This window comes from Crassostrea angulata, chromosome 3 (assembly GCF_025612915.1).
Source record: "Crassostrea angulata isolate pt1a10 chromosome 3, ASM2561291v2, whole genome shotgun sequence".
NCBI classification, from domain to species: Eukaryota; Metazoa; Mollusca; class Bivalvia; order Ostreida; family Ostreidae; genus Magallana; species Magallana angulata.
In genome coordinates this window covers 18,325,803-18,350,674 of record NC_069113.1, presented here as the reverse complement: position 1 = coordinate 18,350,674, position 24,872 = coordinate 18,325,803, and the positions used below count along the sequence as shown (strand labels likewise).

Genomic DNA, 24,872 nt, shown 5'->3' with positions numbered 1-24,872 from the left:
AATTAAAGAAATGCATTGTTTATTTATTAAAAGCTTTTTAGATATGAGTTTTAGTGTATCCAGTAAAAGAAATAATGTGTGTGAAAGTTAATAGCAACGCTTCTGATTTACACCGCAGGTGCGTGTTGATAAATCTTTGATCCGCCTCAGGTTGCAAACAAAATGGCGTCTTACAAGCAAGCAGACGCTCGGTTTTCTTTCTTAAATATTGTTTAGTAGGAATTGTATCTTGCGTATTTTTGTCAAATATCATAACACGGAGGTAAATATTCTTCGAATTTGGACCTAAACAAAAATGCCCTGTCATTAAAGTGGATTACAAGTCAAAGATTCAGTGGCATGTGTCATCGCACGGATACAGCTGATATACGTTTTCATAGGCTTACCTTTGTTAAGGTGAGTTCCAAACTGTTTGAAGTAGATTTTCTTCATTCCGAACTCTTATAGTGTCTTAAAAATTCTAATATTTATTTATTTTGGTTTGTAACTGAAAACTACGAATAGATAGCGGAAATCTTGCTGTTTTTATAACAATCGGCAATAATGGGTACTCGGCAATAATGGGTACTCGCACGTTACGGCCTTAAAAGATGAAGGTGCAAATTAAAGGTACAACCGTATATTATTATTGTTCTGGAAACTGTTTATCTTGTACTCTAATAGATTGTGTATTCACTTTTGCTCTAAATTTAATATTCCGCTGGCTGAATTGTTTTAACGTTTTAGAAAGATAACCTTAAACGATGCTTATATTTCTATAAACTCCTTCACGATAACTGCAGGACTGCTTTACGCGCATGCGCACAAATACCTTCGAAGTGACAAATCAAGGTCTAGTATATCTTATAAATTCGTGTAACTTTGAAGTGCTTTGAAATTCTTTAACCAGGGAACAACGATGTCTATATATATATATATATAGATAATGGGATGATGTAATGTCAAACATCGAAGAATGTATAAATATTTAAGAAACTGTTTTCATTATCAAGTGTTACCGTTAGTGTTTTAATCAAGGTATGCCGAATCTTCCTGGAATTAAATATAGGGTGTAAATTTACTTTGTATAAAAACTTTCTTCATGGTTACTTAGTGTGAAACATTCTTTACCTAAGGACGAATTTGTCCGCCATTTTCCCCCACTTAGCATCCACCTGCGTTGCCTTTCCTTTTCACTTCATCTAAATTTATAAGTGATCATTCTTTCGCATTTCAAAATATTTAATGCGTATTCTCGGACTCCATGCCAGGAACCATGACCATAATACTGTAGAACAACTCGTTGACAAGTACAACATGTACCATAGAATATATATATTAAATGAATTTTTGATCAATAGTTACAGGTGTACAGTGTGACACAGATCCTCTTTTACAGGAGAAAATGAGACTAAAGTTGGAACTAAGACGGATGCAGACAACAAATGGTCTGTTTCAAAGATCAAAGATGATGATGCCATGACCATGACAATGTTCTATACAGGACTTCCAAGCTTTGCTGGGTTTTTTTTTTGTGGCTGTTTAAGTATGTTTCCTTAATCTTAATTTTTTTTTGTCGTTGGAGAAAATAAGAAAAATTTGGAATTTCATAATTTTATAGCACATGATTTTCTCTTTTACATATAAGTATCGTATGTTCCTAATGAACAATCGAAATTCCAGCTACCTGGCACCTAAATGTGAGAAAATGGTTAATGGTGTGGTAGTTTATTAACCCCTGATGAGAGGAATAGATCTAGGCGATTCATGGCTCTTGACCCAGTTGACCAATTCTTAGCAACCATTGTGAGACTGAAGGTGACACATAATTACTGGGAACGAATCTGAATTAATCATGAACAATCATTATTGATATTCATTTACAAGAATCATAACTCTGACATGTCTGTCATAGATTTTTGAAAAAATATTACATTAGGTTGGAGTGTGTTTATGACATGGCAGAGCGGTTTGGTGTGTCCGTGGATGCATTCTCTCAATATTTTTCCACCTGGGTTTGCCTACTCTACAAGAAACTAAAGAATGTGAATCCCTTTCCATCTCGGGATGTTATTTAGAGAAATATGCGTTCAAGTCTTACATATTTTTTTCTAATTTGAGAGTTATACTTGATTGTACTGAAATTTCTATTCAAAGATCCAGCAGTTTAGTTAATCAGAATAAGTCATTTTCACATTAAAAGCATCATAGTACTTTAAAATTTCTTTCATGAATCACTCCTTCTGGTGTAATTTCCATTGTTATAGAGGGCTTTGGTGGAAGAAATTCAGACCGACAGATAATTGAGCGCACCAATCTTATAGACCTCATGGAAGAAGGCGATGGAGTTATGGTGGATGAGGGTTTTACCATCGAGGACAAGTTAGAAAAAAGGATGCAATGTTCTACCTTTTTGTTCTTCTAATCAGTTTACAACTCAGGGTTTGAGTTCTTAAATTCGGATTTGTTATAAAATTTCAATGTCATGAGTAAAATCTGTTCTAAACTCTAAAAGTATTTATGAAATGAATTATTATTGACATACCATTCGATATGTTTACTATATTATGGAATTACGCTAAAAAAAATTTGGACTTTTAGCAACACAGAGGAAATTCGAACTAAAATTTTAAGATTTTGTTTTTCACTAAAATATTTTTGGCAGTACTGTAATATTCAAAGTTAAGATTTTATTTGTTAGTCAGCATAATTTTGCATATTTTCTGTTGGTCATATCTCACTTTTTCATTTAGATAATCGAATGGCACACACTAAAAATATTTTTAAAATGCTTAAAAACGATAAAGAAACCATATCTCAAAATTTTGATCATTGACCTCATATAAGTTTAAAGCCTGCAGAGTAAATACAATATACTTAGTTTAATGCTATAAATGTTTAAGTATTATCATTATTCATCTTCTTTGTTAGATTGAATCAAAAATGGAAAGGGATTTGAAAACTGATAGAGGAAATTCGGACTGGAATATCTATTAAACTTAATGCTTTGGGTCTGTTTAGTGTCACTGCCATTCATAAACTGTATTTCATTTTTAAAAGAGTTTAGTAATTTATATTATTTTCACAATTAAGAAAATCTCATTCATAGTGTAAAATGTATAGGGATTTTTTTTCTTTCTTTTTTAGATAATCAAGGCCATTAACTCAAAAAGTAGGTCATTGACCTAATTTTTTAAAAGTGAACACTACCATGATAGGTATTTAACACACAATAGATGGTTTTTCATTATCATCATAGGATTTTTTTTTTCATTCTGAGTAAACGTATACCTTAAAGCTTAAAAATCATATGAAATCTTATTGCTAATATGTTGTCTGCCTACTCTCCTTAAAATTCAGATTCTAAACTTTTGTCTGAAAATGTTACTTAAATATATTATGTAAGAATTAATTCAATAGCTTTATTAAATGCAAGTATAAACTGGGTTGGACGATTTACGCTCGATCTATAAACAACAAACGTACATTTATACAATTTTATTTTCTACAGCCAATGAATTTTCTTATAACTCAAATCTCTATAATCAAGAACAGAATTTAAGAAAACTTTGCTTCATAAATACAATTTTTACAAAGTTTTATAGTTACGTCATGTTGATTGATCCTTCGATTCAGCTCAAACGATTACATGTATGTCCTCATTAAAAGGTGTATCATAAAAGTTTAAACATTTTAATTAAGTGAATAAAAAAGCGCGTTACAGACATATATTGTATTATTCATTCGTAAATTTGTGACAGTTCTGTAACAGGAAATGTTGATATAAGAACAAGGAAATATAATTCACAAACATATAAATTAATATAGAAAAGTAAATGCAATTCTTTCAACATGATGTGAAAACTGTAAGTGAACATTTATTTTAGTTTTATGTCGGTGCCCCTATTATTGGGGACAAATTGTTTTTGTCCAATATGTCCGTTTGTCTGTCTTTCAAAACTTTTAAACCGTAGTTGGTATTTGTTATTCGAAGGAAGTATGTTAATCTATGTTCTTTAAACAATAAACTAATATCAGACACTCTTCATTCCTCTGTTTGTGCGTAATATGCCTAAATAATTGTGATAAATTTTCTGAAAATAACATGTACATCTATTTAATCACCATTCGATTTGGATTGAGTTTAATAAATTGGATATGTACAGTCCTATCCCAACTTATCCGCGTTGTGGGAATTTCCGTTAACCAAACAGCTTCTTCGATTTTTAAAACCATTTTTATAAATATCCTGTTACATGTAAATGTTCTCAATTCTTAACATTTTTTATGAATATAGATGGCAGTAGGTTATAAAAATTGCCGTGACGTTTTGTTGGAGCAAGCAGCAGATGATGCTCAAAATAGTATGTAATGTCATGGTCGTTATAAATCATTCATGAAATTATATTTTGTAAGATTTGTCACAATTTTTTTTCTTAATTTGAAAAAAACTGCAATACCTTTGAAGTTAGAAAACTGCAGTACCAGCATGGCAAAGGTCCTTACAATATCTTTATCTTGGATACATCATCTAGTCTTGGCGAACAAGGTTTTACACAATTGAAGGAAACGTTTATTGCTATTGTTGATGGTAATGTATGTTGTTTGAATCAATGTAATGATTAAAGTGTTCTTCGAAAAACAAGCATATAAAATGATTTATTATTTAAACAAAAAAAAAATATCATTGATCGTTCATGCACATTTCACTTGCATATAAATACAAAATTGAAATTGTAATATTTTTATTCTGTATCTATCATTACAACGAAAACTCGTGATCGTGATCATTTTATGTTTTGTTTTTAAATCATGTCAAAACGTTCACTTGAAGTTATAAAAAAATGTTTACACTTCTTTGTTACAAACTGCTAGTTGCAGAATTATTATGACAGACAGAAGTTTGTTAATCCAAGGACAACATGTCTGTAATTGTTATCATTGTTTGTTTGTTTGTTTGTTTAGAATACTCTAAACATCCAGACATTGAAGAGAATGTGGCAGTTATTGTGTTCGGGCGACAAACCAAGTTTCTACGCTACTATTCTAACCAGTACAAAGAAATCAAACTTTGTCTAGGTATGTTGGTCTGATGTAGTAGTTATTGTGTAATAAAATGAATTGATTAATTATAAACAAATATCTATTAGACTTTCTTTTAAGTGTGATTTCTTTTAATCGAAACATATCGGTATATAAAATACATTGAGGACAATAATTTAAGTCAATGTTTGTTAAGATCATGATCACTGAAATGTCTAGTTATTTTAATGCTGAAAATGTACTGACGTTTTCAGATGAAGTTGAGCTTGGGGGTCCATGCCCCTTAGCTACGGCCTTTTTAATTTCGCAAGGTGGACTCGGCGAAATCACAGGTTTTCAACACTTTTGTTATATTTAGAATTGTGTTTACTTTACATTCATTATATATTGTAGTTTGCTTTATTTTAAAAAATTTCTGTCGATCAACTTAAACATTTTTTCCCACTTGAGTTTCTGCAAAAAATATATAATACTTTCAGGTTATTCACGGATAATGGGAGATTTTCACGTTCGCCCAAGACTAGTTCTCATTTCGAACGGAAAACAAACGGATTTAACAGATATTGATTCCGAAATTTTACCTGAAGTGGAAACTCATGAAGTACTGTATTCGATTCACATTCGGGTTTTAGCATTTTGTTTTGGGTTGTTTTGGGTTGTTTTTTTTTTTTTGGTTTTTTTTTGGGGGGGGGGGAATGTGGCTTTAAATTTGCTGTTTTAAAAAAATCGCTAAATGTCATGCATAAATAACGAATTTTGTATTCTGCAATTGAAATGTGAAAAAAAACATGGCACGAGACTGGTTTATATGATAAAAACAAAAGATGTTTGTAAAACACTTATGTCCTCTCCTTTTGAAACATGTGTGAAGAAAATGAATGGAAACAGCAAATAATTAAAACATCTGCAAAGAAAATAAACGGAAACTGCAAATAATTTGAATTTTTTTTACGTCCAAGGGGCATTACTCTGTATAAAATTGCTCGATCATACCCAAAATAAAATGTGGCGTAGATATTATCTTGATAACTCTGTCAACTAAATTTAATTTCAATATGTGTATCTTCTAATAAAAAAAATGAACGGAAACTGCAAATAATTAATTTCATTTTAATATGTTCATCCTCTGCGAAGAACATGAGCGGAAACTGCAAATAATTCCATTTTTTTCAACGTCCAAGGGGCATAACTCTGTCAAAAATAGCTCGATCGTACACAATATCAAACTTGACCTAGATATTAATATCATGATGAAGCTGTACATCAAATTTCATTTCAATATGTTCAACCGACCGACCGACATGCCGATAGACAGACAGCAGCGAACCAATATGCCTTCCCTTCTTCTTCGGAGGGCATAAAAATTTGAGCTCTGTATATCTCTTACAAATGGAAAACAAATGCTAACATTTTGTCAGACCATTGTATATACTATATTTAACCCTTGTAAATATTAGAATTTGAAAAGTAAAATTAAAAGAAGGAACCGCGATCACGCCTTTTAAATAAGTAAAAAATAATGCTGTATTTCATCATGTTTTTTACTTTTACTATCATTCACCTTTCAGATAAAACACTGAGTCAACACTTTTTTTCGTTAAATATCGACTTTGAAGTAAATTTCTAGGCATTGTTACTTTAATAGTTAAGGTCGCATCAGGTTTGTTCCAAATTGTAATCATCACTTTCAATCAAAACGTTTTTTTACATAATATTGTTTTCACACAGAATAGCAATATTTTGCTTCAAGTGACCCGATCGTTGGGGAGATTTCATCCAATATTTTGTATCCCAGTTGGAGAGAACCCTGACTTGGTATATTAATTGAATCAATTATACCTGCTCTTGTACTGCTTATCTGGATATCTGAAAGACATAATAATTTACTTTTCATTCTTTATTACAGATAACATTAGAATTTTTAAGCGCTCAGTCAAGAGGGGGAAAAATCATCAATTCGGATCAAGCAAGACAGTTTGCTAGATATTCTAAAAATATGGTAACATACCAAAATATTATTTTTAAATAATGTTATGTTGAAGTTTTTTTGTACGACTTGTGAAAATCATGTTTGGATTTCACTTTTAAAGATCCTTCGGTTTAGTTTGTATTAATATCATTAACACAATTATTAAGACATTCATTTGTATAAATTGATTTTTTTTAATTTGTCCTATATTATGTGTATGCTCCATTTAAAAATTTCCAAAATATTTTTTATTCCATTGAACAGAGGACAGTTTCAATGTTATCATTTACAATGAAGAATGATGGCAATGATAGAGAAAGAATCATGACATCACTTGTGTGCACTTTTCCGGAGAGTGAGTTTACGGAGATGGACCAGGTCTTATTTTTTTTATGTTCTTCAAGTTCATTTATTTTCTCTCTGCACAAAACTCTCATCTTAACCCCCCCCCCCCCCCAACTTTTTTTGCTAAGTTAGACCTAACCATTAGAGACATAGCAGAATAGAGGGTTCAGTAGCCCCCACCCCCTCCCCCACGAATTAGGATTTTCATGATATGGGGGGAAAATGTTATGGCCGGAAATATTTTTTGTTTGTCTTGAAATTCATAAACCTGTAGGCATCTTTCATTTACTAGATCTTGACCTTATCAAGATTTGACATTCGATTGGTACAAAAATATATCCCACTCTATAGCATGCCTAAACAAACAGGGTGTTTTAAAATCAGGCATCTGCAATTAATAGTTGCTGAGAAATCTTTGACGAAAATTTGTTCGAAAATTTAGGCTAAAAATAAACAAAGGCGTCATTTAACAGGAAGTATATCCCACAATAAGGTATGCCTAAACAAATAGTGTTTTACATTGTAAAATATCAAGCATCTGCTATGAATAGTTGCTGAGAAAAAATGGGACAGAATTTTTGTCACGGACAGACAGACAGACGGATAGACAGACAGACAAACAGACAGACACATAAGGGTAAAACAGTGTACCCCTTCTCCTTCGTAGCGGGGATATAAAAGTCTTAGTTATATTGTTTACTTAATTTGAGATAAAACTTAAGTTACGTCCATAACACACTTGAGTCAAATATCAAATGTGAATACGACAAAAAATCATTAATACAGTGTTAAAGTATTTGTTATATTGATCATATATAAGATCTATCTCACTCAATAATCAACGTATATGCAATATTTTGTGGAGGATTTATAAATAGTTTTGTTTTGAAAATTAAACAAGGGGCAGTTATCTCCCTTGACAAAATTGTTGTTGCGACAATAAAAATGTTTGACTCAGCTAAGAAAAAAATTCAACTCGGTTAAGAATTGTGGGAATATTTTTTGATAAATACAATTTGAGCAAAATCTCAACTGACTCGAGAAATCGGAGACTGGTGCAGCATTAAACTTTTTGGCTTCGTTGTTTTCTGAATATTTAGATTCGGCCTTAACAACATTCAAAAATAGTAACAATCAATCATACGCGGGGTATTGATGTAAATATACGTTGATACAATTTTAACAAATAAGTTTAACGTGTTGAATAATCCTTGATGAACAGAGATACTTTCCAACAAACCACACAAAATGAGCGAACTTCCTGTATTAAATAGTACCTTTATAGCTAACCTCATTAATAAATCGGATAAAATTCGATTTATATTTAAAATAGTAATATTTTTTTTTAGCTGAGCGTTTTTATAACTTTTGTGTTAACACTTAGGTTACAGTTTCATCTTCATTAAAATTGTCAACATTAACTTTTTTACCCTAAAAGGAGGAAATGTTATAAAAACTGTGAAAATGATTGCGAGTTTATTTTATTTTCATATTAATACTTAACATCTAGAACGATAAAAAAAGACACAAAAAGCAATACTTAGTTTAGTTACTTATCTGCAATTTAAAGTTTACATGTATTTTGGGTTTCCTTATTTTTATTCCCTTAGTTTTTTTAAAATACACCCACTTTTCAGGCATTAAAAATCCATTTATGTTCGTTATGTTTTATTTCTAAAAATGTTATTTACAGATTTGTCCCTTTGTTACGTCATCGAATTGCAGTATAGCGTCACTGTTGCCACATGTTTACTCTTTTCCTCATCTGAACCGAAGGTTTAAGCGAGCTTTACTGATCATCTGTTTTTCGTCTGTACATTTCTCCATCCGTCTACATGTATCTATAAACTATTCACATCTTAGACATGTTTTGTAGAGCAACTTGTTCAAATTTTACCAAACTTGGCAGAGATCATTCTTATGGAAGTGAAATTCTAAATTATGAAAATGTAGGGCAATTTAATTTTTTTTAAACCATGACCCGTAGACCAATATTGAAGCTCAAAGAGGAATACAAAACTCAACATAGAAATATAAAGGGAAACTCAGTAAAGTCTTCTTCTCCAGGACAACAATACTCCAATTTGTGAGATTATTATACAAGCATCATAAGATGGTGTAGATTTTAGATAGTTAAAACCGTGAGCCACCTTACCCCATCTCTTAATACTGAGTGTTTGAAAGTTCAACAGAGGAACAGAGAGACAAACTGAGTATAACTATGCAAGAATCATCAGTTAGTGTAAAATCTTAATAATCAAATCGACGACCCCAGGACCAATACTGTAGCTTCAAAAGGGATTTGTATTCTGCATTGAATATGTAAGGAATTTTTTTTTTAGTTTCCTCAAAAAAATATAATGCCATGTTTACAAGCTTTTTTATCTTCATGCCGATCATGTGATCATATCAAGATCACAGTTACCTTCTTTCACTTTCTATTATCTTTAATAGTTAATTTTCCAAAATTGTTATATTTAATATTTTGAGGCTTAAGATAATATAAAATTAGTCAATTGGTGCATATAAGATTTTAGGGCATGATATCCTAAACGTAGACTTCTTTTTATATTTTGTTTTTATGTATAGTCAAATCTTCGAATATATGCAATTTTTATAACATTTTAGAAGAGTTTCATATTTGTAAATTTCATTACAAAAACAAGAGCCGTTGTTTAAGTGAGCGATTTAGCCCACTGGCATCTTGTTTGGTGTTTTCTTTCATTTTAAGTGTCTGTCTTTGTCGATTATCACCTTCTGCTAAAAAGGAAGAAATTATTGATATATTGACGTTGGTTTTTTTTGTTTTTTGTCGGGCTCCGCTGAAAGCAGAGTCCTTGCTATAGGCAGGCATATCGCTAATGTTACTATGAATAGCACAACTTCAAAAGTAAACAAAAAACCAAACAGCTTCAGAGTAAAAGCTTCCGCTATACCAAATAGTTACACAAAGAGCCACGTTTTGTCAAAGGTGTTGGCATTTTGTTTCTTTTCTTTTTTTTTAATTTCGAGAGAATTGTCTATCTTCTTTAGTTTTTTAATAAAAACCTGTTTTAAAAACAAGACTGTCTTTTGGACATACAATGCGCATGAATTTCTATGAACTACTTTGCTGCGTGATGAAGAAATGGGGATTTAATTTATAATGCTTGTTGCAAAATTCAAGGCAGCAACTATTGAACTTTTTAATTTCTACTAGACAGACATATTTTTTTGTTTTTTCGCTTAAAAAATTTGGTCGCTCTCTGACGCTTTGCCGACATTAAAAGCATGAGAGAGAGAGAGAGAAAGAGAGAGAGATTTTCAGTCTTTACTACACAATATGCATAAAGACACGCCAAAAGAGCCCGGCTTTCAATACTTCAGTACTTTGATTTATATCTAGCAATACTCTAATGTATATTGTTTTTCATAAAAGTAGTTTCACAATAAACGACCACGGACTATATTCTTCTACTATACATTTCAGCATTAAAATTTGCGCGTCATGGCGTGAACGAAACATTTAATATATACGCGACGTCACAATGCATTTAAACGTCGAATAATAGCATAATGTACATGTTATATTGGGGCATTTATGAAATGAAGCTTGAGTTCATTTGGTTGATATTATTAAGTAGATGCAAGGGAAAGCTGCCAAAAATGTGGAATATGTGTAAATGAATGTAGTTATGATAAGTGAAAACTAGTTTTATTTTTTTAGGATGATATCTTTGAAATATGCTCCAGAAAGCCTTTGTATTGTTCAATGGAAGGTATATTGGAAGAAATTGAGGATGAAGAAGATCTCTTTAACGAACGGGATCCCAATATGCCTCCTCTAGGTTCCAGGGTCAGACGTGGGCGTGACTGGCAATGGGGGAACCAAGATAGATTTGGTCCTGGTACAGTCGTGGGACATTCTAAAAAAGGCAAATTGAAAAATCTAATATACTTAACAATCGTTTAAGTTTATAATGAGTTGTGATTCCGTGACATACAGCCATTACATTTTATAATACTAGTATGTTATAAGAATCTATATATATTCGTGCAGTATTTATAAAAAAAAAAGAATTTATTTCATTTTTTTTTTTTTGAGTTTTAAAGGCGGTTGGTTAAAAGTAGAATGGGACATGGATTCGTCAACAATTCACCAATATAGATACGGATCCAATCGAACCGAAAAAGACAAATATGACGTAAAGGTGTGCGATGAACCAAGACTATTGGAAAACCAGTTAATTGCGACTGGCTGTCTGGTGACAAGAGGCATGAATGAACGTTGATACATATCTGTGTTTAAATTAAAAAAGTATTTTTACTTTATCATACTGTATTTTCATTCAGGTCCTGATTGGAGTTGGCATGATCAAGATGGAGGTGTTGGAAATGTCGGATCAGTGATTTCAGTCAGAGACAGTGGAGGAGTCCTTGTATGTATTGATTAGTAAGGCTTTTGCAAAACATGAGAAAAAGACAAACTTTTTTCAGTTGAAGATGGAATTTCAATAATTAATGGAGATGCTAAGTTTACAGGTTTTAAGCAATTTATTTTGTATATCGCTTCATGTTACAAAATATTCATGCAAAATTCGCAACATTCAAACAAAACAAAAAAAAAAACACCACAAAAATATTATTGAGAAGACATTACATGTAGTGTGAAACATAAATTGTGCTGAAGATTTTCTTAAGCAAATCTGTTTTGACCTATATGAGGTAAGCTTCATAGATTGGCAAAATTGGAAGAAATTTTTTAGGGTTTTCTTTTTTTGTTGTCTTTGCTTTTGTTTTCGGGGGTTTTTTGTATGGCTAAAATAAGAATAATTGTGCGATAAATCGTTTACTATAGCAATTAATCGAAGTTAGGGATTGTTTCGCTTTTTTGATATCGACTAGTTTTAAAAGTAGAGATTAATATTCTTGCATATTTCTTTGGTGTCCAAGTAGCGTGGTGGACAATACACTCGCTTATCACAGCTGCAACCCGAGATCGACAATGGTTGTATGTGAAAGGGTATGGTGGTCGCCCGCTTTGACACGTGGGTTTTTCTTCTAGCATTACGGCTTCCTCCCACATCAATGACCCCCTGCGTTAACATCCGTGCCAACGAAAGATATTTATCCGTGTCAACGAAAGATAGTTATCTGTGCCAACAAAAGATATTTATAAAAGTTGTAGAACTTGTTTATCAATCGTTGTAAAATAAATAGAGTTCAACCTTCAATATTCCTGCAAAACATGTCTTATCGGTTACAGCACGTTTGCAACACAATTTTAGAAAATATATCATTGCTTGATGTTTGCAGATGGTTTTCAAGGAACTAAATAAAATAAGGAACTTACTTATTCGGTCCCTTAAAATAAACATTATATTAAAACGTTCATGTTCATTAACTAGTTTACATGTGAATGTGTTTCTTACGTTTCATTTTCATCCAAATGCAAATATGACACCATAAAGATCAATTTTTCCCGCAATTAATTTACTCATTTATTTGTCTATTTATTTTTGTATTTATTTATTTATTTTTATTTTTTGGGGTACAGGGACGAATTCAATAACCAAAATATTCTAATACATATGTGTTCATTCAAAACTGACAATCTTGCTAATTCAAAGCTGCACTTTATTGTTTCTAATATTTTAAGGATATTAAAATGCATAATAAATTTAGAATTGAGAAAATAGATTTAAATTACTAACTTCAAATACTTTCATTGCGTAAAATTGAGATACTTTTTAAAAAAAGAAAAATGTATCAATTCGTCTATAAAATGACAAAAAATTTCGTATAATAAAAATGTTTTAAAACGGGGAAGGGGGGTAAAGATTTGAATCTGAACACAAACATTTTTATTGTGTTTTCTTTATACCTACTTTTTCCTTTTCTAAATCATTGGGAAAATATTCCTTTTATACAGCGAATATTAACATAATATACCGGCAGTAGTCGGATAAAACAAATAAAAATGAATCTGATTGATATTCGTTTTTAAAACAGATTGCAGTTATCAATAATACGTAATTATTTGACCACCATTTTCACTGATACCCTAGGTACGTTGGCAAAACACTTTAACTAATCGACACCTCTACAGATTTGGACATCAGGGAAGATTTGAGGTTCAGCTTTGGTAATGTTGAATCTTTGATATAGTCGCAGTCACCTTTCTGTTCCTTTTTCTATCAATTCAACTTGAATGTTATTTTTATCGTTACTTTTATCTTTAAGGGGGAACACGGCGTTGCAGTGTAAAATTATTTGCCAATGAATTTTTCTGCTTTTTCAATACTTTAACATTAAGATGTCTTCTAATTTTTATTTTTTTTTTTTTGAATAGCAATATCATAATTTCATCAAAATATTGCTAAAATCAGCACTTCCAATATTGTAGTGTTTGATTCTAGATTTAAACAAAAGGTGATGGCACATTAAAAATTCTCAATGAAATTTAATAAAAAAAAATCATATATCAACCTTAACATCTGCTTTATAACTCTAAAAAATTCCAATGCCCACTTTCTTGGCATTCAAGGGAGATACTACAAAAGGAGTGACCTCTACCCGTTATTTTGGTTTTATGACATTTTGTGACAATTTCTGATTTGAACCATCAAAAAGTAATTCATTCTTTAGATTTATTGATTAACTAAAGCAATAATAATCAGAATATATATATATATATATATATATATATATATATATATATATATATATATATATATATATATATATATAAATCCAAGAAAAACCTCAGTGGTCGGTGAAATATATATAAAACTTAAATAAATGAAAACACAAAGATCGAGTAAAACATAAGCGCTTTCATTTTCTTCAGATGTTTTACAATACTCTATATCAGCATTGTAAAACATCTGAAGAAAATGAAAGCGCTTATGTTTTACTCGATCTTTGTGTTTTCATTTATTTAAGTTTTATATATATATATATATATATATATATATATATATATATATATATATATATATATATATATATTAAAAAACGACCTCACATCAAACACGCTTGAATCATTTTAAGAAAATATAAACAGTATATTTCATATTTCATCTTTGCAGTGATCCTTTATCGCCCAAGACCATCAAGTTTCTAAAAGATCAAATGCGTAGAGCTGCTTTACATTGCCCTGGTGAAAATGAATTCGGAGCTACCAAAGGTATTAAGAATGTTAACAAAACAACTTAGCTAGATGAAGCTGATATATGAAGACGCATAATTAACTTTTTTTCACAGATGTTGATGACGAGGGGTTTGCAGAATATGGTGATGTAGAATCAGTGAAAAAGTTGACGTTCGCTAACCAAGAAACAAAGCCTGTGTTGCATATTAGAAAAGGAAAATACTTCAAAAATGACAATTTACCCGCTGACATAGAGACAGATGGACAGAGTTTTTCAAGATCAATGAATCAGTGGTTTTGGAAAGATGACAAAGGAAATTGGAATCCATTTCCGAGAGAAATGAATAACCGAGTTGACAAATATTACAGCCGTGACCCAAAGTCAACTGTTATCGTCACGATCAAGGAGGAACAGTAAGTTAAAACGCTGATTTTCTCTTTTGCGGTAAATTGGCTTTAAGAAAGACACTGGAGAAGAAATTATCCTTTATCGAAACCTATAAAAGAAATACACGTGATAAGAAAATGAAAATAACATACTATTTAATGATGCTTGAACAATCAAATGACAAAATGGAAGTATCACAACTAAAAAAATTGTCAATTCAAAAACTTTCTGTCAACCATCAAAGAAAGACGATTATGCTGAGCATATTCGAGATTAAAGATTAATAATTCCGTTTTCAAAAGAAAAAATGTTTCTAAAATTAATTTGACCTCTTCCAAAATTAAATTGTGATGTTGAAGGAACATAAAGGAGTTACATCCTCCCTTCTGGTGAAACCATAGGAGATTATTGTCGTTCGTGGTGCATTTTCGTCTATCCGTCAGTAAATCTTTTTCAATTTTGGTAATTTTCGGATAAGTTTATTTTTTCTTTATTTTTAACTGTGAAGCTTTAAATCCTAAAATTAAGTTTAAGTTCAGAATGGATTAATTATATATAATTATTAATTATATATCATTATTAATTATTTACACAGGAAATGGAAATTGATTTTAAACTCCTTGTTTTCTTTGTTTCTAATCAGGTTCACACTTTAATAACTATTAATTTTTGAAACGTAATATAATCATTGTAATATGTCTAGATATATTTTGGTTACTACTAATTGGGCAAATGTAATTGTAAGGAAGATATCCTTAAATGTTAATAAGTTTTTTACAACTATTTTTTATATCGAACAACAATATATTGTCCATACTAAGTACACGTACATTTTTGGCATATGAAACTAAAACTAACTGCTATTGTAAGGAAAAAGCTCATATTTTAGAATAATATGGTAAAATGTTTAAAAATGGAAATGACGTCATTTATTACACCATTTACTTAGTGTTTCCTCATTTTCTAAATTCAGTAATGTAAACAATAAAACAGACAGTTAAAAATTTTATGAAGGCCATCTTTAAAATACTTTTTTATCAATATCGTAAATATGTTGCAATTTCATTTTTTGTAACAATGACTACAATGAATTGAAATCATGTTCGTAATTTTTGAAACTGTTTTAGTTACAGAGTGGTAATGGCAAAACTAGTACAGATTAACCTGAAGATAAGGGAGATGTTCGAAGTGAAATTAGTGAGAAATGAGCTAGATTCATAGAACAGAAAACATATTATTTGTTGATTAATGACATCTAAATTTATAAATTTTAAAAAACTTTTTTGATTATATGATTAGATGACAAATCCAATTTGCAAATTGAGATGCAGCGAGAAAGAAAGATGGAAACGAGTCGATTTCTTTTTTTTAATTTATGAACAGTTTAGCGAAAATGTTGCATCAGCACACAATTTTCTTTTCTTCAAATTTTAAAAAGGTATATATTCCTTAGATGTTGATTTATAAATTAAAGTTTCAACAAAAGGACTTTAACTCGGGCGAAAACATACAAAAATAAGGAAACAAATCTGGAACGGAAAATGTTCAAAAAACCGAACCATAACAAACATATGCAGTTGTATCTTTGGTGTTTAGTTAAAACATACAACAAATACTAGTAATACATAACCCGCGAAAGCGGATTATGTTTTTTTTTCTGCGATTCCTTTATAACCTAATGAATCACTAAATGAAAGCATTTTATTTGTTTATATACCTTTAAATCTACATAATTGTTTTTAAAATAAACATGTGTAAATAATTGTTATTATTTTAAACAAAATTATCTTTTAAATAATTAGGAAGCCAGCACAATTTACCTTAATAAAAGGTTTTTCGATATCATTGACATATTTTTGTTTTTATTTTCATTGTGTCGAAATTATTTGAAGGCATGAAAATATTTCACAAGAAAGTAAAACAAGAAGTATGATTTAAGCAAAATTAAATTGAAAAAAAAAATATTGAGAATGCCCAAACATATTAGGTTCTCTACATGTTTATATAAGGCAAGGCAAATACATGCAATTAAATTTTACAAAATTTTTGCAAAGGACCATACCAAATTAAAACATTATTTCTGCATATAAAACGTGTATGTTAATAATTTAATTATCATGTTGTTGTTTTAAGTCAACAAATGCAAAACCTCGGGTAATTCTGACAAAACATCTTAGCTCTGCCGAAAAAGTATGAGAGGGTGTTATGGCATGCATCTGATTTATTTTAAAACATGTAGTGGGACATTCTTGCAAGAACAAAACGCTTGTATGCTATCCACGTCATGTGGTACAGGACTAAATGAAACCGAAACAATGCAATGCAAAATGCGAACATACAAGTTGGCTAGAATCTGAGGGCACTAGCAATTTAAATGTTACAAAGAGAGAATGAACCATTTATGTTTTAAGGTTGCCATAATAACTACAGTCTACTTGGAAGTCAGGTCAGTTCGTACATGTCTGTGAAGTGCATGCTGCCAATCTAGCTTTAGTTTGGTCCGATCAAGATATAATCTACGGAGAGTAAGGAATAGTCCAAAGATGACATCCATGCATCTAAAACAGTTTTTTGTTAAGTTCTATGAGAACATTTTTCTTATGCCGACAGCTAAGTCATGTGCGGATTGTGCTGATTTCTGTATTGTCCTGCATGTATGAATAACAATCAAACTTCGCTCTAAATAGAGAAAACATACAATGTATTGTGGATGTCAATAATTTCTATGAACAATTAAATGACTACAGATGATATAATGCAGACACGGACATTCATTTTTATTTGTAAATCTTTTCTAAAATGAAGTATATATATTCAGCTCTATCATTTCCGTTTTTTCCTAGCTTACAGATTTATCCATTGTTTCCTTATTTAAAATTTGAATACAAAATATTGTAAAATAGAAAGGAAACTCTGTATTATAAGAACAAGGAACTTAGCTTGTGTGTATCCATATAGTTATAACTAATTTCTGGGTTTTTTTCATTAAATGAATTTATTGGTTTGAAAGTGAAAATGCATTTTACATTGTGTTTAATTATATAGCTGTCGAATATTCACAGTAAGTAATTTTGTTTGTTTTAGACATTTATAATGATTATGCTTACAATTAAATTGAATAGAGAAATGCCACAAGCTTTTGTTAAAATATTTGTTAAATGTACATGTACACAATGTTTTAATGAAAATAACAGTGAAAATACCCAACGTTCTAATTAAGATAAATTTGTTAAATCACCAGACACTAAGGCCTTTCTAATCAAAATTTGGTCGTTTTTTGTCGGAACCGTTCTTGTCGTTGTCGTGATTGTTTCACGTTTTTATATTCTGTGCAATAAACATTGGGCAAATTTAAACTAAACTGTACAAAAAAGCATCCTTGATTGAAGAGCTTTTAAGTTTGTTCAAATGAAAAACTAAGTTCCCTTTATAGGGGAGATAATTGGGACAAGTAAAGAAGGGTAAGGTGGTTAAAAATCTTCCTCTAAAGAACCAAATAGCCTTTGATATAAAAAATATCCTTAACAAGGACATACTATAGAAGAGAGAAATTCAACCATATTATATGTTAGGTGTAATGCTTTAACCATTGTTTCTGCTAAAAAAAAATCGTACATGCTAAATATAATACTTTTTACAGTGTCTGCCAGAAGTATTTCGGGCGGGAAAACAATGTTGAAACATAAAATTCTATATAGAAGGCAATCAAATGAGGCAAATAGCTAGTAGCTCTCTATGTGTAAACTTTTGATAAGTTGACCTAAATAAGAGGGGGTGTGAGGAAACAAGGCATAATATTGTTTATTAGATTTTGAATAATAGATTTTAAGTGTAATAATCTCTTTCAAATAAATATATTGATACATGTAGATTAAAAATATAAAATAAAGCAGATATATTTTTCTCAATATAGAAGTCAATAAAAATCGTGATCAAGATCCCCAAATATATTAACAAACACAATCACAACTTCTCGGACCTTTCCGGCAGAGCTCGGAAAAACACATCGACTGTACTACAAAGGCGTCGATGTCACCCCCCCCCCCCCCTTTTATGAAACTTGACATAAATGCAACACATTTTACGCACTTTATTAAATTTAATCTCAATTGTAACAAACAGTGGAATCCGAAAGTGAAAGTAGCAAGGGCAAAATGTCATATTCGGTCTCGATCTGCTTATTGCAGCTGATTACATGGTACCAGACATCATAAACTTCTTCTCACAGTTAAACAAGAGTACTCATTTTGGTTTTATTAATTTATTTGTGCACTTCGCAGAAAGAAACAATCAATTTCACATTGAATTAGTAAAGGAATCGTGTCCGGTCGATATCTTTCTTATAATACACACAAAGATTGCTTATGACATGAAGGTGTGTCTCGGATTTTGTCCCAAGATCATTTGAGCAAGTTTAAGGTCACTTGAAGGAAAAGTACAAATTCGAGTTCTGTCTATACCTCTGTTATGGAAAAATGTTGGAAGTTCTTTCCGCACACATAGATTGCTTAATACCTGCTAGTGTGTTATGATTTTGAGCCAAGATATTTGGGGCAAGTTTAAGGTCATTAAAAGAAGAAAGAGTTCTTAATTAGTGTTTGCTTTATGCCTTTCTTATGGAGAAAAATTGGAAATTCCTACTTCACATAAAAATTGCTTATGACCTGAGGATGTTGTAAGGTTCAGTTGTGTACGTTCATTGTCCTTATTTTAAAAAATGGACAATTCCTTTCTAAGCCAAATCTTGTAATGGAAAATAATAAGAAGCTAAGAAGCTAAAATTTGTGCAAGTTCAATGTCACTATAAAAAAAAAACCATCCTTTACTTTCCAAAATAAATACTTGAGTTATTAGCTCACCTGAACTGAAAACTTAAGTGAGCTTTTCTTATCACATTTTGTCTGTGGTCCGTCGGTCCGTCTGTATATCACATTTTCAACATCTTCTCAAGAACCACTTGACCAATTTCAACCAAATATGGCAGAGAGCGTGTTATATGGAAACATCCACAGCTAGTGTGAATTCAAAGTTGTGAAAATCATGACCCCCGAGGACGGGATAGGGCTACAATGGAGGTCGAATTTTTACATAGTAATATATAGACTAAATCTTCAAGAAAAATCTTCTTCTTAGAAACTAATCACCCAGGAAAGCTTAAACTTATGTTAAACACAGTTTATGTTGATTCAAAATTATGACCCCCGGGGATAGATTTTGGCCACAATGGGGATTGTATTTTAAAATACTGTACCGATCTAAACCAACCTTACAAAAAGTAAACTCCAACTAAACGTTGAGTTGACTTCCGGGGTTACCTTAGGGTTTACTTTGGGTTTACTAGAGCGAACCCAGAGTAAACTCAAGTTAACCCAGGGTAAATCCAAAGTAAACCGAGAGAGTTTTCCCCGATCAGAAGTAGATCGCTTAGGCAGACGCTACATGTATATTTGGAACATACAAGGTGTAGGAATAACAGCAGTTAGATACTTAGATAAAAGACGGGTCTACATCACATTTCAATGTTTTAAGAGGTTCCAAAAAGCAAACCTAAAGTAAACCCCGAGTGGTCCCAATGTAAACCTCAACTGGACACAAATTTTCAAAAAGTAAACCCGTAGTAAATCCCCCCCCCCCCCAAAAAAAAAACCTAAAAGTAAACACGGGTTTTGGTTGGGGTTTCCTGTGATGTTAGGTTGAGTCTGATCGGTACAGTAGTTATCTTTACACCAGAATACCTAGAAAAAAATATTTAAAAATCTTCTTCTCAAAACTCTGATTGGCCAAGAAAGCTGAAACTTGTGTGGAAGTATTCTCAGGTAGGGACTGGGTAGATTCAAGTTTATTCAAATCAAAATCTCCGGGGGTAAGATGGGGACACGACTGTGGGGGGGGGGGGGGAGGTTACATACAAATATATATCGAAAAATCTTTTAAATCTTCTTCATAAAACCATTTGCCAAAAATTGTAGCTTTAGTAAAAGCAACTTAAGGTGGCATAAATTCTATTCGTTTAATTCAATATTTTAAGGAAGACGTACGGTGAGGCCACATTGGGGATCAAATTTTACAATGGAAAACATTTTAATTTACAAAGACTGATATGTTATAAAATATGGTTTTACTTGTACATGTTTGCAAGCATTTTGAAAAATTGATGATTCTTGAAAATAGTTTAGACTTTGGTCCTTTAACGTTTCTTGGGCCTTACTAGGGGTTAGGAGTTTAATGTAAGTTTAAATCCAATATATATACAACAGGATCTTGTTGAAAATTGCGATGCTCGACATGTGCTATGACTATAAAATGATCCTGTTAGAAAAGGGACTTGATTATAAACATAAGAATATCCAAGGTGAAAATGAATTTTTATTTATACAGAATCTATATGTATCATACTACATTGATCAGATATTTTGTATTTTGACTCCGAGCGGGGGTGTTAAGGAAGGATATGGCGAATTTAGCGTCTTATTCTAATTGTTATATTCAAAACCGCGAGATTACATACCTGTTTAACTAAAAAAAATTAGTATAATTATCCCTTTCAAATAAATGTAAATGCAATAAAATCTGGTAGTACATCACTGCGACATTGGTGAATTATCACATGTAAGCTATAAATAGCTTACGTATATTCGTTAACATAAAAATGAGAATAAATAACACTACCCTGCGGTTTTCAGAAAACAATAAACATATCAAATGAAGGCAAAACATCTCAGTTTTATCAAAACTACTGCTAGAATTTTATATTCTCCTTAATTAAGTAGTTATTCATTCGGTTCTTCAAAAAATCTTCCGAAATTTTAATCAGTTAGCATGGAAAACGGTATGTTGCATCAAAACACACACAACACTGGATTCTAGCAGCACGTTTCAATTTAAGCATTGCATATACTATCGATATCTGTCAAATTTGAAGTTCAATATATACGGGGTGATGTTGTTTTAGTCAGATTTTTATATCATATAAACGACTGAGGAAAGCCTAAAAGGAAATTTACATACTGTAAACCAACATTTATTTGCGGCGACTTTATTTTGCGATTTACATCCAATAATCTGGTTCGCGACGACTAATGTTCGTGACCAAGCCTTATCCAGACCCGTATTTTGTTATAACAACCATACGGTGAAGACTGGTTCGCGACGACGAGGCTCTTGCGAACCTCGCGAAAATTTCTCGCACGCGAATAAAAGTTGGTTTACAGTACCTTTTAGCGAATTATTGATTAAACTTACAATTCTCCCAGTATTCTTTTGTTCCATTCTCAATAAATCGCACCAAAATACTTTGATTTTTTACATTCAGCAATGTGTAATTTACGTAATACAATCTAATTTGTGAAAAAAAATCGCTCATTATCAGTTTACCATATCCATTCTTGCTTTGGTGACCGATGTGACCCATGGGCTTCTTGATATATTTTCTTAGCAGGGGGTATTATTTTTTTAGCTTGCTCACAGTACTTCTAGTTGCGTATGAAAGCCTCCTGATTCTTAATAGATGACATGTTATCCACTGAAACAACACTGGCTTAGGTATTTGTTTTTTATTTTATATAGCAACTTTGATAATAGTTAGCTGCTTTGATTAGAGTTATCAGGTGATCTGGTTGGCGGTGTGGTCCCTGGGCCTGATGTATATGAAAAGTTCTACACTGTTCTTGGTGTATTTACGAGGGTTGTTAAAAAAGTTCGCGGACAAAGTGATTAACGGCAAAATTACTGTGTACTATATAGGATGACGTATGTTTTATTAAATTACTATCATATGAAAATAAGTATGCAAAAAATCATCTGAATTTGTAGTTGTTTTCAAAAGATACAACAATTTTATTTTGCATCAATTGGATTTACGGAGCACCATTTCATATTACCACGACGTCTGGGGACGTCAAACAACTGAAAGGCAAATTAAATCTGTCACTCGTTTTCAAAGTAAACATCTTTTAGTTCACACACTTTTCATGCCATTAACCCATTTATAAAACGCATATCCCACCATTATTTGTCAAATTTTTGTATAATGTCTTTTTTGTCATATCGGAGATCATTTAGGTCCGAAAAGCTCTGTCCACGCAGTTTCGACTTCCAATAAGCATATAAAGCGAAATTCATAGGTGCAAGATCCGGGCTGTATGAAAGGGGGGGGGGGGGGGTCGGGGTGCTGCAAGAGGTCAAGATATCGGTATTTCCATTTTCAAACCTTCAATTCCAATTGTGGTTCCAATTGTAATTTTTTGTCCTATAAAAATCTAAGAACCTTTTGGTCTCCATCTGAGATTTTTCTGCGTGCTCACAGAATTTAATGACGCCCCGGTGCTCCAAGGTGTCCATTTACGTTAACGTTTTTGACTCATTTTTCGAGCGCTTGTCGTCCATATTTGGCGATAAAACGGTCAGAAATTATTCAATTTAATTGAAACTTTAACAAAATGACCTTCATAACTTATTGTGATCTCATATGAAATATTGTTTATTTTTATACGCTTAAACTGTACATTTTCATAATAAGGGTAAATGCGTACAGCATATAAAACAATTAAAAACTGACATGCTCCTTGAAGCATATCTTATCAAAATAATTAATCTGTATATATTTTAAGGCGCATTTAAAATAAATAAAAATCTTTACATATTTGTTAGAAAATACGTCAAGATTCAATATAAAAAGTTTTGATGGTAGCATGCAAATAGTCCGCTGATAATCGAACTTGTCCGCGAATTTTTCTAACAACCCTCGTATATATAATATAATTGATTTATCGTAAATCTGAAAGTCTTTGCATGTACATCGTTTATTTTTTGCGAATCCGAGTCATAAAGCTAAATATGTAGAATTTAATTTTTACGTTTTCAATTTTTGCCAATTATTATCTGCGCTAATAGCATAAAAAGCACTCAAATACATGTATCAATTGTTATACATATTGACATACACAATGCGAATGTTCGGATATATTAACGCCGCTTTTAGAAATAATTTAATTAGAAAATCTAAGTGATCTCTGGGCATGATCGATGGTCGAATTTTTAAACCAACAAGTCTAACAAAGGTGTGATATTTACTTTTGACAATAAATTGACGTCCATTTTGAGATGGTGGCAACAATTTACCTTACACTTTCGACCTTTACTTTTTAAAAACAATGTCGATTATTTTAAAGTGACAACTAAAACTTACTATATATACAAGTAATTTTTTATAATTTAATTGTTCTTCTTCATGTTAGTTTTCATTTCTATTGTAAGTATTTCAAATTAATGCATGGTTGTTTAAAAATATACATATAAAAGTGCATTTTAACCTTCTAAAGTATAATATTGTGAAAAAAAAATGCTTAATCATACAAACAGGCAAACAGACATCATAGGCACATATTTTTGTTTCATATCAATTTATACAACTTACAAAAACAAAAATCTTACAAAAATATTTAAAATTCATAAATGATTTTTATAAATTATTTAAGTTTGTAATTTTTTATTTATTTTGTATATTTTATATTATTTTGGTATATTTAATTCATTGAACTTTGACGTCTGATTATTAAAAATTTGACCATAGAAATGTTTACGACTTGGTGAAAATTGTTACTTGATATTAAATCTTCCGGGAGATGTACGTTCTTAAACATAGAATAAATCGGCATTTGAAAGGGGTATTTTAAAGAATGCCTTTGTAGTAAAAAAAAAGTTTATTATTTGATTTTTAATGTGCAATTATTTCTTACATGTGATTTCACGTTTGTCTTCCAAGCCAACGATGTTTGTTTTGTCGCACCATTTATTGGCCATTGTCCATCGGCTGACGGGTAATAGCTTTAATAGAAATTAATAATCAGCTGTGGAGGAATCTTATGCTTGGTGAGCACTTCTTCAATTTTTCCAAGAAATTTTGATTTCAGTGTTTCTAATTTGTCATGCTCCACAAGGCGATTGTTTGAAAATATATTCTATATTCTATCATATTCTAATTTATATGTCACTTAATTTATAGAAATATAAATGGC

General features: G+C 31.2%; 1 protein-coding gene across 1 annotated transcript; it reads left to right on the top strand.

Moving 5' to 3' along the window:
* The first annotated feature begins 3,781 nt into the window (after nt 1–3,781).
* LOC128176194 (uncharacterized) lies at nt 3,782–24,726 on the top strand. Its single transcript, XM_052842338.1, has 17 exons — nt 3,782–3,845; nt 4,277–4,343; nt 4,448–4,570; nt 4,945–5,058; nt 5,277–5,354; nt 5,502–5,623; nt 6,751–6,837; nt 6,929–7,021; nt 7,256–7,369; nt 11,043–11,250; nt 11,429–11,590; nt 11,669–11,754; nt 13,384–13,460; nt 14,407–14,504; nt 14,582–14,882; nt 15,984–17,917; nt 24,620–24,726. Exons 1-16 carry the CDS (start codon nt 3,816–3,818, stop codon nt 16,075–16,077), a joined length of 1,854 nt encoding a protein of 617 aa, XP_052698298.1. The 5' UTR covers nt 3,782–3,815; the 3' UTR covers nt 16,078–17,917; nt 24,620–24,726.
* The last annotated feature ends 146 nt before the right edge of the window (nt 24,727–24,872 follow it).

Excerpts from the sequence above, each read along its gene's own strand:
- LOC128176194 (XM_052842338.1), top strand. The coding sequence starts at position 3,816 with ATGCAATTCTTTCAACATGATGTGAAAACT. Across the intron at positions 7,370-11,042 it reads AGTTTACGGAGATGGACCAG|GATGATATCTTTGAAATATG; the intron begins GTCTTATTTTTT and ends TTATTTTTTTAG. Across the intron at positions 11,251-11,428 it reads CGTGGGACATTCTAAAAAAG|GCGGTTGGTTAAAAGTAGAA; the intron begins GCAAATTGAAAA and ends TGAGTTTTAAAG.